The sequence below is a fragment of the Theropithecus gelada genome, chromosome 2, assembly GCF_003255815.1.
Source record: "Theropithecus gelada isolate Dixy chromosome 2, Tgel_1.0, whole genome shotgun sequence".
Taxonomy (NCBI): Eukaryota; Metazoa; Chordata; class Mammalia; order Primates; family Cercopithecidae; genus Theropithecus; species Theropithecus gelada.
The window spans coordinates 11,129,533-11,143,713 of record NC_037669.1 but is presented as its reverse complement, the minus strand read 5'-3'; the positions used below and the strand labels follow the sequence as shown (position 1 = coordinate 11,143,713).

At 40.1% G+C, this 14,181-nt stretch overlaps 1 protein-coding gene across 2 annotated transcripts in view; it reads left to right on the top strand.

Moving 5' to 3' along the window:
• The first annotated feature begins 3,170 nt into the window (after positions 1-3,170).
• Positions 3,171-14,181, top strand: part of VGLL3 (vestigial like family member 3) — a 50,630-nt gene continuing 39,619 nt past the window's right edge. For both annotated transcript variants that reach the window (XM_025376493.1, XM_025376491.1), the window contains exon 1: positions 3,171-3,798. In XM_025376493.1, the coding sequence (XP_025232278.1) occupies positions 3,673-3,798 (126 nt within the window). In that variant the 5' untranslated portion in view covers positions 3,171-3,672. The remainder of the gene's footprint in view (positions 3,799-14,181) is intronic.

Below are 14,181 nucleotides of genomic sequence, written 5' to 3'. Positions count from 1 at the left end.
TATGTGCTCAGATCCCCCCACGAATTTGTAAGTTATTCTAATAGTTTTGTTTCTCCTCCTATTATACGCTTTACTTATTCAAAGAACGTTTACTAAGCCAGACACAATATGACTGAAATTTAGAGATAAAAGTCAGTCTTTCCTCTCAAGCAGCCATGGTCATATTGGGGAGACAAGCAAATAAGCAACTTCAAATCAAGTAGTTAACTATTAGTATGATGGGAGCAGTATTCTTAAAAGTACGAGAGCTGGTGAAAATAGAGGCATTAAAGCTGATCCTCATCGGATGTTTTGGAGGACAATGACATGAAGAGCAAGAAGGAGTTAACAAGTGAAGAGGGTGGGGGATGTGTGGGTGCACATGTGTAAAATGACATGCTGGTAGAAGGTACCACAGCTTCGCAGAATGCAGATCTCAATTCAGATAGCTGGTAAACATTCGCAGGAGGTAGTGCCATAGGCAGGGATCAGAATCAGAAGGTTAAAGAGTTGTTTCTACAGACTGCGGGATGTGACTGTGAAATTTTTAAAAGAAGAATGAATCATCACTGCACAGTTGGATTTGCAGTGTCATGAAAGAGCAGTAGTATCAACCATGCAGAACAGGAAGAGGGTTTGTCTTAGGGCCCGGAAATCACTCAGGGTCTCTTGCAGGAGTCTGAGTGAGAGATGCCGAGTAAACTAACGATTATAGCAACAGAGATAAGGAGAGAGTCAGTAGAAATGGAAAGTTGAGCGTCAACTTGACTCCAAGACCAGGTGTGGGGACTGTGAGGAGAAGGAAGGAGTGCCAGAAGATTCCCACATTTCCAGCTAGGGCAACTGGTAGTGAGGGAGTTTCAGTAGAGATGAAGATTAAACAAGAGGATCAAACTGGGGACATGAGACCATCAGGAGTATGAGGACTGAGGTCCTTATGTAACACCTCTGTGGACCTGCCTAGAAAGAACTGAATAGATAAACCTAGAACACAGGAAAGGGATTTAATCAAAGGATATCAATTTGGGAAAAGACAATAATAAACATTTAAAGTAAATTATGAAACATATCATTGCTGGAAATACTGTTGCACTACAAAGAGCACAATTTAAAGTCCAAAAACTGTGCAAACCCTTAATAAATATGCTTTCAATTTTCAGTGGATAAAACGAGTGAATAAAAGCTGTTATGGCGTAGCGAAAAGTTCCTATCCAATTTTTATAGTGTGAGTGTGTGTGTATGCTTGTGTGTTTATACATGTGTATGTATCTGTGTAGCTAGACATGCACACAGACACTTATCTAAACATTAACAATATATGAGAACTGTATATCTGTATTAGTCTGCTAGGCCTGTCATAAATACCACAAACTAGGTGACCTAAAAAAACAAATTAAGCTGGGTGCCCTGGCTCACGTCTGTAATCCGAGCACTTTGGGAGGCCGAGGCGGGCAGATCACCTGAGGTCAGGAGTTCAAGACCATCCTGGCCAACATGGTGAAACCCTGTCTCTACAAAAATACAAAAAAATTAGCCAGGCATGATGGCGGGTGCCTGAAATCCCAGCTACTACCAAGGCTGGGGCGGAAGAATCGCTTGAACGCGGGAGGCAGAGGTTGCAGTGAGCCGAGATCCTGACATTGCACTCCAGCCTGGGCAACAGAGTGAGACTTCGTCTCAAAAAAAGAAGTTAATTTTTTCATAGTTCTGGAGGCTAGAAGTATAAGATAAGGTGTGGTCAGTGTTAGTTTCAAGGTGAGACCTTTCTTCCTGGCTTGTAGGCAACTCACTAGGACTTCAGATGACCTTTCCTCTTTGGCAGAGCAGGGAGTGCTGTTTGGGGGAGAGACGGATATATCTGGTGTGTTTTGTCTTCTTATAAGGAACCTAGTCCTATTAGATTAGGGCCCAACCTTTTACATCTCATTTAACTTTATCACGTCTTTCTATGTCCTATCTTCAAATACAACCTTATTGTGGGTTAAGGTTTCAATATATACATTTTGGGGAAGATATAATTCAATCTATAAAAACATTAGTACATTTGACTTTCAAATTGACTTTTTCTCTGAGAAAAGATAGACTGTGAAAATGAGAGATTGCTTTGAGTCATAAAAGAGGATGCCTATGTATAAGAAAAGATGTGTTTGCTGAACCTCAGAACTAGAGTTTGCTCATTTATAAAATGAGGCCCAGTACGGTGCATCATGCCTGTTATCCCAGCACTTTGGGAGACGGAAGCAGGAGGATCCCTTGAGGCCAGGAGCTAGAGACCCCCCTAGGTAACATAGCAAGACCCTCTACAAAAATTAAAAAAAAAACAAAAACAAAAAAAAACAAAAAAAAAAAAAGCTGGGCGTGGTACTGCGGGCTTGTAGTCCCAGCTACTCCAGAGGCTGAGATGGGAGGATCTCTTGAGCGTGGGGGTGGTAGCTGCAGTGAGCTGTGCTCATGCCACTGCTCTCTAGCTCGGGCAACAGAGGGGAACCCTGTCTCAAAATAAATAAAATAATGTGAGTATAATTATTTCTACTGATTACTTCGGAATGCGAGTATATTCTCACAGATTTTTCCCCCCATTTGGAGAGGGTCAGATCCAATTGCAAATAGATAAACCTTTATTAGCTGAATGGGCTTAATCAACTACCCTTTATTGCTCTATGAAAACCAGGCTGTAAAAGCCAGAAACGGTGGACGTCCCACAGCAGTGTCATACCATGAAGATGTAAACTTAAAGCAGAGATTGCTTGTGGAAAACTGTGTTGCATTCTTGGCATGTGCGCACTTGTAGTGATGTTAACTTTCACTTACGATTATTTTAGTGTAGGAGCTAATCCCCGTGTATTCTGCGCCTGCTCTGTTTTACCCCTTTGTACACTTGGCTTTTGTTTGGCCCCAGCCTCTGAGTTGGTGTTCCCTGTAAAATCTCCTTGGAGTTGGGAAGCCCTTGCCCTGGCGGCCAGGTGACAGAGACAGGGTGGGAACCTGCCGAGCATCGAGGGCGCGGAGCCTCTGCATACCATTCCCCTCCCACCACCGTCCAGTGCTGAGAGGCGGAGAGGGCTGCAAACTTCGCTCCAATCCGCAGCCAGCCTTCGCCGGGGTCCCCCTGCAGGGTGACCCGCCGGCTGCAAAGCAAGTTGGAGAAACTTCGCAAAGTTCCGCGTCAGAGCCTGGGGAGGCGAAGTGCTCCCCCTCCTCTCCGGCGTTCCCCCTCCCTCTGCCCCCGCCTCCCGGTCCTCGCACAGCCGGGAGCACTCGTGATAGGACGAACCCCGGGCGTGCATTGTGTATATGCAAACCAGAACCGGGCTCCCCACCGCTGGCCGACCCGGGCCTGGGCTGTGGCTGTGACTGGCGCTGCCGTGGGCGCCGCAGCCCTCGCGGGAGCCGGACGCGGTAATGCCCCAGCGGCGCAGCGGGCGGCTGCGTCCCTGAGCCGCTATATAAGCGCGGCAGGGGACACCCGGAGGGGCTGAAGATGAAGGTGCCCGCGCACGGGCCCCCGCTGATTGCCTGTCCCTCCGGAGCCCGCGCCCCGCGCGGAGCCCGAGGCCGCCGAGGACCCGCCTTCGCCGCAGTAGCAGCTGGAGCAGCGACAGAGGCGGCAGCTGCGGCGGCGGCGCCCGCGCCCCTCGCGCCAGCGCGTAGAGCGGCGGCCGCAGCTCGGGGGCCGCCACTGCCCCGGCTGCCATGAGTTGTGCGGAGGTGATGTATCACCCCCAGCCGTATGGAGCGTCCCAGTATCTGCCCAACCCCATGGCAGCGACAACCTGCCCCACAGCCTACTACCAGCCGGCGCCCCAACCTGGCCAGCAGGTGAGTCACCGGCCGGGCAGCCTGCCGGGGGCGGGGGCGAAGGGCATCGAGAGTATCGGTCTGGGGCTCGGCGACGTCCCGCCGGCGCGCGTGGCGCGGAGGATGCGCTGGGACCTGCGGGAGCGTCCTGAGCAGAAGCCATCCCGAGAGAGCCGGGAAGGGAGAGCAGCGGGGTGTACGGGTGGGTGAGGCATGACCTGGCTGGGGGCTTCATTGAGCTGTGGTCACCGGAGCTCAGAGGCTGCGCCTCATAGCCACCCTAGCTCTTAGGACTCAGTTCTCTGAAGCTCACCAAGGGCATCTGTCTTAGGACTATGTGAGTAAACTTCCTTTAAACCAACTATTTTGTTTGTTTGGAAAGGTGGAATGGTTCAGGGTCTTATTGATGAGGAAGATGAAGTGCGCTGACAGAGGTAGGGGAGGCTATCTGGAGAGTGAGTTCACGAAATGATCTGGGACTTTCATGGGGGAACATTGGTCTAGCATCATGTCTATCGGGTGTTACTAGAACTTCTCCACAGAATGTTTCTCCCTGTGACTGTGACTTAGAGGACAGGGATGGATTCCAAGGTTCTTCATTCATTTTTTCATCCCAGCAAAGCACAGCGCTTGTTATATAGTACGTGCTCAGTGTGTTGACAGTGTGTCCCTAGGCCAAAAGGTTACCTTGGATCTCTGGATGCTGGATCTCCACTCTTCCAAGAGTGACTGAAGATGTCCGTAATAACGGGTCGTGAACTGAGGAGATGATATCGTTACTTTAGAAGGAACAGTAGAGTTCTGGGGAATTTGGCACGAGGCGCCCTTGGACATTACTCTCTGGATACAACGGAGAGTGTGCCAAGGCTTAGTTAGTGCTACATTAAAATAAAAAATGTATGTGGCAAGGGCTGTACCAAAATAGAGTCCACCTCAGACTATGGGAATTAGGGTGGGTGGATTTGGAGAAACTTAAAAATGTATAACTAGATTTGGTTAGGAAATTACCATCCGTAGAATATATTGATTTATTTCTTTTTACTTTCTTAGGAACCACATGTTTTATTGCAAACCTTCATAGGTTTGGGCTGTTAATTAATCTGACTTTTTACTTTCTATATTTCCTCTACCTCTGTCTCTTTGCTAGAATTACAATGCTATGCTGTAGAAAGAAATCTAACTTTCTGTTTAGAATTTAGGAACTATGAAATTCAGCTAACTCTGGAAGGGTACATGTCCCAGATTCATCTGCTGAATAGTACCAGCTTCACTAGGACCAATTAGGGCCGAAGAGGAAGGAGCCCTACTTTCCTGCTATCCTGTTTAAAAAAAAAAAATATTCAACAGCACCAGCATTTCAAAGCATCTCTGATATTATAGAGGCCTTCAATTATCATTTGGAATGTGGATGAGCAGCAAACTAAAACTTCTCTACGTATTCAGAAAGATACTTTCCTCCTTTATAAAATAACAAACTAGTAGAAGTTGTTTCAAATACGGCTTCATTTTTTTAGGGTTGTGAAATTAATGAATCTGTGGTGGAGTTAATACTATAACTTTTTTTTTGAGCTAGAAAATAACATTCGGTATCAGAGAAAATGGCAAATTACCAATCATAAAAGTTTTCAGTAAGAAATGACTCCAAATACTTTATATGATGTTTGCAATGGCCCTGAGACTCTGTCCCCAGTTCATTTCTCTTGCTAAAACCATCAACATACTGAAGACAACAATATTAAAAAGTAAACAATAAAATAAAATAAAATAAAAATTAGAAAAACTCTGACCAATGAGCTTCTTAAAAAGAAAACAATTTATCTACATTGATTAGTTCAACTTCTATATTTTGGACTTTTGTAGACATTGCTCAGCTAGAATAACTAGATGTTTGGCTGAGTCAACCATAAGAATGTAGTCAAGAGATGTGCTTGGAAATTTTCTTGTTGCTTTTACTAAAATGGCTTGTTCAAGATTTATTTCTTTCTTCTTCTTTTTCTTCTTCTTTTTTTTTGGTTACGTAAAGAAACTATTTGACCATAACCGGCTGGTGAAATAAAAAAAAAAAGACTTGATGGTGTAACTGTTCTTTTACTGTCAGAAGTTTATTTTGATGACCTACATTTTCTATTCGAAAAGAGAGTAAATCAGGAAATTCTTATCAGGCTGACAGCATTTTTAGACTATGTGATGCGTGGGTGAAGTGGGACTAATATTGACTTGGCCCTAATGCAGTCATCTGAGAATACATATTTTGGTTGTTTTTGCATTCCATAAGGTTTTATCATTATTATCCATGAAGATTGCTTTCTCCGTACATGGGAAGTGACCCCTAATAGAATCTTGCCTGGGAGACAAAAGTAAGGGCTACAACTCCTACTGAATTTGAAAAAATGATTTTTTGAGAAGGAAAAAATGGAAAAGGAGCAAAGAAAAATAACAGTAATCAAGAAATTTTAATGGTCGTTTAAAGAAATGCTAGAAAAGACAACATTAAAGTTTTGTATTACTTCTGTATTCAATTATAATAGTGTATCTGTCAACTAATTTTCCCCGCAAACTGTGTAGCTCTGAAGTCCTTATTAATTACTATATCAGAATGATTCATTATGATGGATTTTAAACACAGGTATATTTTCCCTCTTAACAAATGATCGTATAATATTGAGAATTATTTTGGAAATAACAGAACTTTATTATCCAGGCACGTGTATTCTCACCTGTTTCCCTATAAGCACAAATGTGCACTTGAAATTTAAGTTTAGGTTTTTGTTGAACATATTGTATGTTGTAGGTGGGTAATAAGTGAATGTCGTTTTAAAAACCTAGTGAACTGTATATATATTTATATTAGCTTGTACTGCAGTGTGTTACTTAGGTATACATTGGGCTAAAAATTCAAAGTAAGCTAAAATATGTCCAAAGTATAAATTTTATAGTCCCTGACATCAATTGCTAGAGACTGCATGGCTGGGTATAAATCATACAGTGGGGTTTATAGAGCCAAAATTGCTGAGGGATGCTGGGTGACCTGTTTCCCATGCCCACCATCTCATCCTGGCTTTAATATGTCAGTCTCTAACATCTCCTCAGTAGAACTCTTGACTCGACCTCTCAGCACATGCTGTCAAATGTTTCAGAATTATGCAGTTTATAGATGAGGCAGAGAACAGTCACCGGCTTTCTAATTGCACATGGGGATTTTTAACAATCACACTTTGGGCTTCATATAAAATAGAGTATATTTACTCTGTCCTCTTCCAGGGTAACAGCTGGATGAATCTGCATGCATGCTTTCACTTGAAAAAATTAAGTGCCCTTGGAGGCAGAACTTCAGTTATAAGTTTTGTAAGGTGTTTTTTCAAACTCTGTCTGGACTCTGCTACCTTGGTGGAGTCATACAATTGTTCTGAGATTCAGTTTGTCAGAGAAGAAAGCCCTGGAAAAACATAACTTCAACTCTTCCTTTTACAAGTGAGAAAATGGATTTTTATAGGACTGAAATGCCTGGCTAAAGATTTCAAAGCTGGTGACAAAATTAGGACCACCAGATCTCCCTTTCTCCAGTGTAGCATCTTTGTACAACGCCGTGAAGTTTCCTAAAGCTTTTTTAATTTTTTTAATGTTTTGCTATTGCACAATAGGCTTATTTTTGTCTTTAGATCCCCAATCAATTTGTTTTGATAATGAAGATTAATATGCAGTAGATTCTTTGGCCTTGGAGTGCGAGATTCTTTCCAAGTCCTTGGTAGTGTACTTTCTTAAGTTTAGGCATTCCAAGGCCTTTAGCAAGCATTTGGATTATGCTAATGACTTATGCTACCCATGTTGCACCCCTTGTTGATGAAATAGTATATCCACTTAGCAAATGAATATTTATTTATCCAAAATAAAATACAGGAAGTGGTATTAGCAGTTAATTTTAAGTGCCTCATCTATTATAGCTCTTCCAATGTAAGTTTACATTCATTAAGAGTAAATAATACCATTATAACCCAAGTAGTTTCCATTCACAGACAACTTATTTGAGGCAGAGGATCTATTTTTCTTGCAACTGTAAGTAAGGACTTAAGTGGATTTATAAAAATTCATACAGAATTTCTTTGAGAAAGAACAGCCCCTATAACTTCACACTACACAAAGTAACTTCACTGTAGAGACTTAGAGACTTGAAGTGCCCCAGAGCTTCATGCTCCCAATGACTTCCCAGCCAGAAAATCCAAACCAGAGGAAAAATTAACTGTTAACATAACTGAACTGTTATCGCTGGCGGTCAACCAGAATGGAGATTACAATAATGATGGTAAGGGCAAGACTGAGATCCATAAAATCATGCATAGTGAGGATGTGTTCACCAAGAAACCAAATGCCAGGACAAGGTGACTCTCTGGAAATTTATCTAAAGGGTATTTTGACTAAATGCAATGAAGTCCTACCTTATCTAGCCCTCAGTAAAATTTCGCATCTCATAAAGCTGGAGATGGCAAGGAGACCTATAAGATGGTAAAAGAGGTGTTTAGAGTGGAAAGCCTTGTTCTCCTATGCACTGTTTCTTCAGGCTACTGCAGAAGAGGCTGGGCTGTGTATATCACAAGTATATATATTTGTCATATCTATCTGTGCAAAGCGATTTTTCAGTGGAAATAAAACTCTGAAGCTTATGATACCTAAGACAGATCTTAAAGCAAACTTGTAAGCTAGGTGACTGTCATTCTAAGACCTGAGTGCTTAGCTTGGATCTCATTTCCATAGGCTCTGTGTCCAACTAACTTTTTAAAAAGCTGAAAATGAATATATCCTGTAATAGATAATATGTTAGGGTATTAGCTCCAAGAAAACATTTTTATTCAAGAAACAAAGACTCTCTAAGAGTTGAATTTGAGGCTCTGTCAGGGACAGTGAGAGCAAAACTTTTGAGCTAAGCTCTGCTCTGAACCTTTCAAAACACATCTCTTTAAGCAGCTGGTTTTCTGCTCTGACTACTCATTTAGGAAGACCCTAAGAGTGCCCTGAACCATTAGACCTAAACAGCTGCTGCTAGAACAACTCATAAATCCATATTTACTGATAGTTCAGTGGATAGCAGATTTACTCCAGTAATTTACAAGTGTGGTCTGAACTGGGAGAGCTGAACCGCTTTTCACTTGTCTCCTTCTTTAGTAGAAGAAGAAAAAGAAAATGACCTAAATTCAACAGGTGTCATTTCTCCTTAAAACTATATGATTTCAGTGTGCCAAAACACTTGTCATTGGAGGATGAAGTAGGGGGACTCTAAAAGTGTGTCCTTTCTTGTTAATATGAAGACAGATAAAGGAAGCACCGTAACTAATTCCTAGGAATTGGGCTAGATGACCCATGTCTGAAAATAAATTATTCTTCAATGATCTGTAGGGTTTTTTTTTTTTTGGCTAAATATCAGAAGAGGCAGCCAATCTGAGAAACAAAATTAAGTGTGAATTTGTCTAGAGCTCCAGCATGTTGCTTATTAAGATATAGAGTTGGATGAGAGACCTCTGAGACCATCAAATCAAAGTTTCTTGTTTTCAAAAGAGGAAGCTAAGGGCCAGAAGCTTCAGTGGCTCGCTCAGACTCATGGAAATCGTTTTGGTCAAATCTTCTTTCCCATTTCAGTTCTCTTTCTATTGAATTCCCTTCCCATCGGTGCTGCTTTAGAAACAAGAAAACAGTAATTAACCTAGTGTTATCTTTTGAATTTTCTTACTTTTAAATTTTGGAATATTAGCCACTTAGAGAATCTAATGCAATCAGCCATGTCAATAAATCATGAGGCTCTCTTTATTTATGATTGCCTTTACCATACTCTTGCAACTAACTAGGAGAAGTTTGAGTTTAGGAACAGGCCGTGACTCTCATCTTTGTGACTCCGAGTCTTTGCATAATTTCTAACCCAAAGTAGGTATTAATTGACAATTAGATAAATTAATGAATAATGGATAAATAACCTTAAAAATGTAATTACACCCTAAGTCCAGTAATAGAATTATACAAACTCACTAGAAATTTATATGTTGGAAACTGTTTTCTCCTTCAAAGTAGTTGGTTTGAGGGAGAACACATACCCTCATGATATGATCATTGCTTAAAACATTTTGGGAATGTAAATTTTGAAATCGCCTCTAAGCCTGTGGCACATTTTTTTGAACATCATTAAAACTGGAAATTTTTCTTCCTTGGAGGGGTTAGATTTGATTTTTTGATAGTGACAAGAATCGTTTAGAGGCAAATGCACTCGAAAGTAACTCATCATGTTGTTATATGATTTTTGGTTGACTCCTCCCTACTGTTAAGAAAAACAGACAAACAAACAAACACAGAATCATGAGGTGTGATTTTGTCTCACAGACTGACTCTCGTCAAATTTCCAAAATGGGATTTTCAGAAAAATTGTAGACAATTGTTTTATGTATCTGATTTGTCAAGGAGATAATATATTCTTAGATATAGAAGTTCAATTTCATCTAGAATGATGTATGTTTTTAAAAGCATGGCATTGATTAATTTCTATTTTTTTAATGTCATGAGTTTTAGACTGTCCTAGTTAGTATGTGATGCCACACTGACTGATGTTTACGACTTGTTTATTCAGTTAAAATAAATACCATAGAGACACATTTTCTTTAGTCTATTTTCTGGGCACATGCTTTGTAAACAAACAGAAATAGGTTCTAATCCCATCTCTGCCACTTACTATTATAATTAGACCATCCTGACCCAGTAATTTGCATATTAACTTATTACTTGGGAGTACTTACTCTGACAAAATATTTGTGTGTGGGAGGACAGTTGTGTGAAACGAAATATACGAAAGGTTTGTGACATATGTTCCTTAACTTGACCCAACCTCATATAAGCTGATCTAGCCTTCTCCAAATAGGCGAAGAAGCAAAAGCTGTTATCCAAGTAAATTAAGAAATATGTGGCCAGGCACGGGGGCTCATGTTTGTAATCCCAACACTTCTGGGAGGCTGAGGCAGGAGGATCACTTAAGGCTAGGAATTTGAGACCAACCCTGGCAACATTGTGAGATCCTGTCACTGCAAAAAAAATAAGCATAAAAAATAAGGCCAGCATGGTGGCACGCATCTGTAGTCCCAACTGAAGTGGGATAGCCATGTGAGCCTGAGAGGTGGAGGCTGCAGGGAGCCGTGGTCACACCATTGCACTCCAGCCTGGGTGACAGAGCGAGAACCTGTCTCAAAAGAAAAAAATACATATGGTCAAAGAGCAATGTGCTGCTTTTATGGCCTCTACGATTTTGAAATATTTAGGGAGAGCGATTTCTTCTTATAGCTCCAATCGTGTTTTTGAATATAAAAAAACATTGTATTTTAAAAAGCTAGCCAGTAGATTTTCTTTTTAAATCTGTTTCTAAATATCCAAAGACTCCAGTGATTCATTAAAATACTTTTGTTTCCCTAGGAAAAAAAGTTTCCACATATGCACGGTAATCATTTGGCATTTTGTAGGCTTAAGCCTTGGGGAGTTAGTGGTATTTGGCTCCTGACATGGAAGTCTTTCTCTTGTCAGACAAATCCTTCCCCGGCACATTCCTGCTGAAAAGTTTGTTGCTGTTGTGCCTAGTGGCAAGCAGCGTGGTGGTTGGATATGGTCTGTACTGCCCAAGCGAACTCTCCACATTGATACTTTAACGTCTTTGTGAGTTAGCGTTCACTTTATAGCTATTAACCCATTTATTGTTTCATCTTACTGCAGAGTCATTTTACCGAGGGAAAAAGTGTCATAACTATATTGTGGTGAAGAGACATCAATGTGCATTAAAAAAACAACAACAACTTGTAGTCTTTAAAGTCCCTTTAGATGACTTTATTTTTGTTAACATTTCTTCAGGGTCTTCTAAGCAAAACATAAATATTTCTGCGAAATCTGGATATTTTTAGGAAGTGATTGTGCATTTTGAGAAAAATACCAATTAGATTACATTTTGACCTTGAATCAGGAAATCTGGGTTCTGATGATTTGATATTTAGTCTCAATGTTTTGAATTTTATATATTATTTCCAAGAAAGAATGTAACACTAGGAACGTTTCACTGAAGGAGCAAAGACCAAGTGAATACAGAATGTGGCAGAAGTGCTCATGAGTAAAGTACTTAGTTAAAAAAAAAAAAAAAAAAAAGCAGAGCTGGACGCCGTGGCTCACGCCTGTAATCCCAGCACTTTGGGAGACTGAGGGGGGGTGAATCACCTGAGGTCAGCAGTTTGAGACCAGCCTGGCAAACATAGTGAAACCCCGTCTCTACTAAAAATACAAAAAATTGGCTGGGCATCGTGGCAGACACCTGTAATCCCAGCTACTAGGGAGGCTGAGGCAGGAGAATCACTTGAACCCTGGAGGCGGAGGTTGCAGTGATCCAAGAACGCTCCATTGCACTCCAGCCTGGACAACAAGAGCAAAAGTCCGTCTCAAAAAAGAAAGAAAAAAAAAAAACCCAAACAAAACAAAAAAACCCAATAAATTGATTTACAGTCAACAAAATACAGACATTAGAAAGTAGTTGAGGCACGAGAGTCTATGGAGAATGGAGAATGAAATTAAGATGGGATGAATGGCAGCATTTGAATCGATTGCTGTTTAAATGTTGTATTTCTGTTTTCTTCATGATCACATTTAATGTTAAAACAAAAGTATGCAAATTCAACCTTAGCACATTAGTTAGTTATCAGGTCATTTGATACTTTGAAATTCTTATTTTAACCAGTACTGTTGATCGTGAGGCTATGTCTGTGTGTGTGTGTGTGTGTGTGTGTGTATGTGTTGTAAACGTAAATGTTTAAATTGGTTCATTATAATCTGCGAAAATTAAATTAACCTAACTTTACCCTTTTTTTTTTTTTTTGAGACGGAGTCTGGCTCTGTTGCCCAGGCTGGAGTGAGTGGCGCCATCTTGGCTCACTGGAAGCTCCGCCTCCCGGGTTCCCGCCATTCTCCTGCCTCAGCCTCCCGAGTAGCTGGGACCACAGGCACCGCCACCACGCCCGGCTAATTTTTTGTATTTTTTAGTAGAGACGGGGTTTCACCGTGTTAGCCAGGATGGTCTCGATCTCCTGACCTCGTGATCCACCCGCCTCGGCCTCCAAAAGTGCTGGGATCACAGGCATGAGCCACCGCGCCCGGCCCAATCTAACTTTATCTAAAAAAAAAAGTGCAAGTGGCAATGGTAGAGTTCTTGTGTCCTGCCTATTGGTAGATATAAGCTTTTTTCATTTTATTTGTTTGATAGTTTTCTAGCAAATTTATTTAATTAGTAAAAGAATCTGGCTTAAAGAACCCAGAGAGAGAAAAAGAAAACAGAAAGTATATTTTATAATCATTCCAAAAAAATTTATTTAAGTAGAGGAATCAGTATAGATATTTTAAAGAACCATATACGTTTGCCATATCAAAAAGGAATATTTCAGTATATGTATTTATGTAAATATAGATATACTACATATATGAAATAAAAATATAAAGAATGCATACATTGAGATAATTCTTTTTCTAAAATAAACTGATGATGAGCTTTTTAATGCAGGGGCAGCTTTCGCTTACTATTCCCCATTGCATATTGAAAAATATAATTTTTAGGTTAGTTTATTTCTATCCAACCATTCAAAAATTGGTAGGAAAGGTAACACAATATTATGAAGCATTTAGAAAACTGAAATCTTAAATAGATTGAAATTCTATAGTTTAAATACAATAGTTTAATTGATTTAAAAATATCAATTTTAAAATTGATATTTTATGATTGCTACTATTGATCAGAATACTATTTGACATTTGTATCAGGATTCATGGCTTTCAAATCCTTTATATATACATATATATATATGTATGTGTATATATATATGTGTATATATATATAACTTCACTTTTATTTCATCTGAGAATTAATTGCTGTCAATTAAAGATAAAATAAAACATTGACTTTATTTGGATTGTTAACATAGCTAGGCTCTTCTATTTAAAGAATGAATGTTACAATTAAATAAAGCATTTATATGCAGAGCCCCACTCTCACAAACTGATGCTGGGCTGGACAATAACAGAAAAAAGAAATTAGTTTCACGAATAATAATGAACACTTGTGGACAATGATGCCACCATGTAGATAGGTTTTAGGGTTTTTGTTTTCATGTAAATACAGAGCGGCTTTCTAATGTTCCAGAATATTCAACAGAGAGTGTGTGCATACGGTTAAAACAGTACATGTTTTAGGTAAATACACATGCACCGAAAGAAGCAGCACTGTGATTTGACTAATAAATTATAATATTCATTTAATTTTAGAATGGAATTTAAAACTAGGAGTGGCTTTAGAGGTTATTTAGCTCGATTCCCTAATTTTACACATACCATATGGTTCTATGGTGTTTTTACTAT